The sequence below is a fragment of the Urocitellus parryii genome, chromosome 3 (genome assembly GCF_045843805.1).
Source record: "Urocitellus parryii isolate mUroPar1 chromosome 3, mUroPar1.hap1, whole genome shotgun sequence".
Taxonomy (NCBI): domain Eukaryota; kingdom Metazoa; phylum Chordata; class Mammalia; order Rodentia; family Sciuridae; genus Urocitellus; species Urocitellus parryii.
Genome location: NC_135533.1, coordinates 201,310,134 through 201,312,789, shown reverse-complemented (window position 1 = coordinate 201,312,789; position 2,656 = coordinate 201,310,134). Strand labels below are relative to the sequence as shown.

The 2,656-nt window shown below is 47.8% G+C and overlaps 1 protein-coding gene across 1 annotated transcript; it reads left to right on the top strand.

The window, feature by feature from the left end:
- The first annotated feature begins 213 nt into the window (after window positions 1-213).
- On the top strand, window positions 214-1,536 carry Xcr1 (X-C motif chemokine receptor 1). Its single transcript, XM_026390080.2, has one exon. The coding sequence runs from the start codon at window positions 220-222 to the stop codon at window positions 1,228-1,230; it is 1,011 nt and encodes a 336-aa protein (XP_026245865.2). The 5' UTR covers window positions 214-219; the 3' UTR covers window positions 1,231-1,536.
- The last annotated feature ends 1,120 nt before the right edge of the window (window positions 1,537-2,656 follow it).

Sequence of the window (2,656 nt, the reverse complement as noted above, 5' to 3'; positions counted from 1 at the left end):
ATTCTTACTATGGAAAAGAACAATGTTAACCAAATTAACCAATATGCTTAGTGATTATATTCTAACACAATTCCTAATCTCATTGTGAACAATTCACCAATGGCACCTGAGCTCTGGACCCACTTTTTTGTAACATGGGCCCTATTGATCTCTACCCCCTCTACATGGCTTTAAACTCCACATGCCTATCATTTCAGATGCTCTCAGAGTTCCTGCTGTATGGTCCAGATGGAGTCCTCAACCATATCTGAGCCTTCAACTACCGATTTTGATTATGATTCTCAGAGCATTCTGTGCGAGAGGAACATGATACTTGACACCTTTGCCACCACCATCTTGCATTGCCTGGTGTTGCTCCTCAGTCTGGTGGGCAACAGCCTGGTGTTGTGGGTCCTGGTGAAGTATGAAAGCCTAGAGTCCCTCACCAACATCTTTATCCTCAACCTGTGCCTCTCAGACCTGATATTCTCCTGGTTGTTGCCGGCGCGGATCTTAGCCTACCACAAGGGTTGGGTGCTGGGAGATTTCCTCTGCAAGTTTTTCAGCATGAGCTTCTCCATCAGCCTGTACAGTAGCATCTTCTTCCTCACCATCATGACCATTCACCGTTACCTGTCTGTGGTGAGCCCCATCTCGACCCTGGGTGTCTCTACTCTCCGCTGCCGTGTGCTGATAGTCACAGCTGTGTGGGCAGCCAGCATCCTGTCCTCCATCCCTGAGGCCATCTTCCACGAGGTGATTTCCTCAAGGTGTGATTATTTTGAAACCCAGGGCTTCATAGCCTCTGTCTACCAGCACAACATCTTCTTCTTGATCTCCATGGGGATCGTCCTGTTTTGCAACATACAGATTCTCAGGACCCTGCTCCGCTCAAGGTCCAAACAGCATCACAGGACGGTGAGGCTCATCTTCACCGTTGTGATGGTATACTTCTTTAGCTGGGCTCCCTACAACTTCCTTCTATTTCTGCAGACACTGATGAAAATCAATGTCATCCAGAATTGTGAGGTCATCTTGCGGCTGGATTTCGCCATGATCGTCTGCAAAAATTTGGCCTTCTCCCACTGCTGCTTTAACCCGGTGCTCTACGTCTTTGTGGGAGTTAAGTTCCGCAAGCACCTCAAAAATCTCCTCCGGCAGGTCTGGTTGTGCCGGGAGAAGATATCCAGCCCTAGCCCATACCTCCGTTCTCCTGGTGCTTTTACGTATGAGGGCCCGTCCTTCTACTGAGGACAGTTGGATGGTGAGTGTGGAGGTGGACAGGGAAACTGGGAGTAAGAAGAAGGTGACCAGGAAGACCAACAATGGAGATGCCACATACCACTGCAGGGTGGTGAGGAAGAAGGTCATGCCTCCCCTCTGTAGGAAAATGGCTTCCCACCTGAACATTTTATATGGTCATTGCACTCTGATTTCATCATTCATTCATTCACTTAGATATCAATTACTCACTTGGTCAGAATGTTCCAAACCATGAAAGAATTTTAGGAAAGGAGAGCCTCAAGCTCAATGTGTGTGATGATTTTGCAATGCAGGTTGTTGGCAAGACAGTCTCCCCCTTCCTTGGCTATAGGGAAGTCCCAGTTGATTTGTTCACTTTGGAGGGAGCTGGCTCTGTATTCCCCAGTGACTGTCTGCAGGACAAGAGTAACCACATCCTCAAATAAGCACAATCCCAATGAAACCTGGATTCTAAAAACCCAAAACAAGGCTGAAGATAGTTCTGCATCCTGACTCCATCTCCTACCACGTAAACTGGATCTTCAACATCCAGCTCATGAATACTGTACTGAAGGAATAAATGTTATATGTGCTGCCTTCTGCACCAAACATTTAGAAGATACAAAGATGAACAGGGTGCAGTTGCTACCCTTCAGGTACAATGACCCAACCTTGAAGTCCCAGATGAGTCCCCACATTGGCAAAGGCATGCAGATGGAACATTCCTCCAACATCTTGTCCCTTCCAAGTGGAGGGAAAGATGACTTCACACTGGTCACTTTCCACTCAAAATATCCACTTCCTGCTCGGTTGATGGTACCAGCTTTCTTTCATGGTCCACACTCCAAACCCTGAGTCCTCTTGGGACCCTGCATTTTCTTAAACCCTCACAGCCAGGTCCTATGCATTCTGTCTTCCCAATGATTCTCAGTGTTGTTCTTGCCATTGCGCAGTGACTTCATCCCTGAATGGCCTCAATCCTCCTCCTCTTCCTGTTGGTCCTCTCAAACCCTCACTGACTCCTCATGACTTACAAATAAAGTGCAAACACCTTAGCAAGACATTCAAAGCCTCCATAATCTGGTAACCACTTTTCCATTCTTATACCACTCTAAGTCCCCTGCCCCCAAGACACTTCATATCCAACCACAAAAGCCCACGGGCCTTCTTCCACACACCCTTCTCCTCAGTCTTCTGCCTCTGGAGATGTGTCACACTTTCATCTGGGCCTCAAGTTCATGTCCTTCTCCTCTCTGGCCTCTAAGACCCGGCTCAAAGATCAGCTCCTCCAGGAATCCTTCCCCAGCCTGCAAATCAGAAGGGCACATTCTGGGTTGCTGTGGCACTTTCAAGTAGCCCTTTCAAGTAGCATTTGTCCCTCCCCATCTTGTGTTGTAGTTGGGCACATGAATGTCTTCTCTCACTGTCTCATCGG

Coding starts and splice junctions, on each gene's coding strand:
- Xcr1 (XM_026390080.2), top strand. CDS start 220: ATGGTCCAGATGGAGTCCTCAACCATATCTGAGCCTTCAACTACCGAT.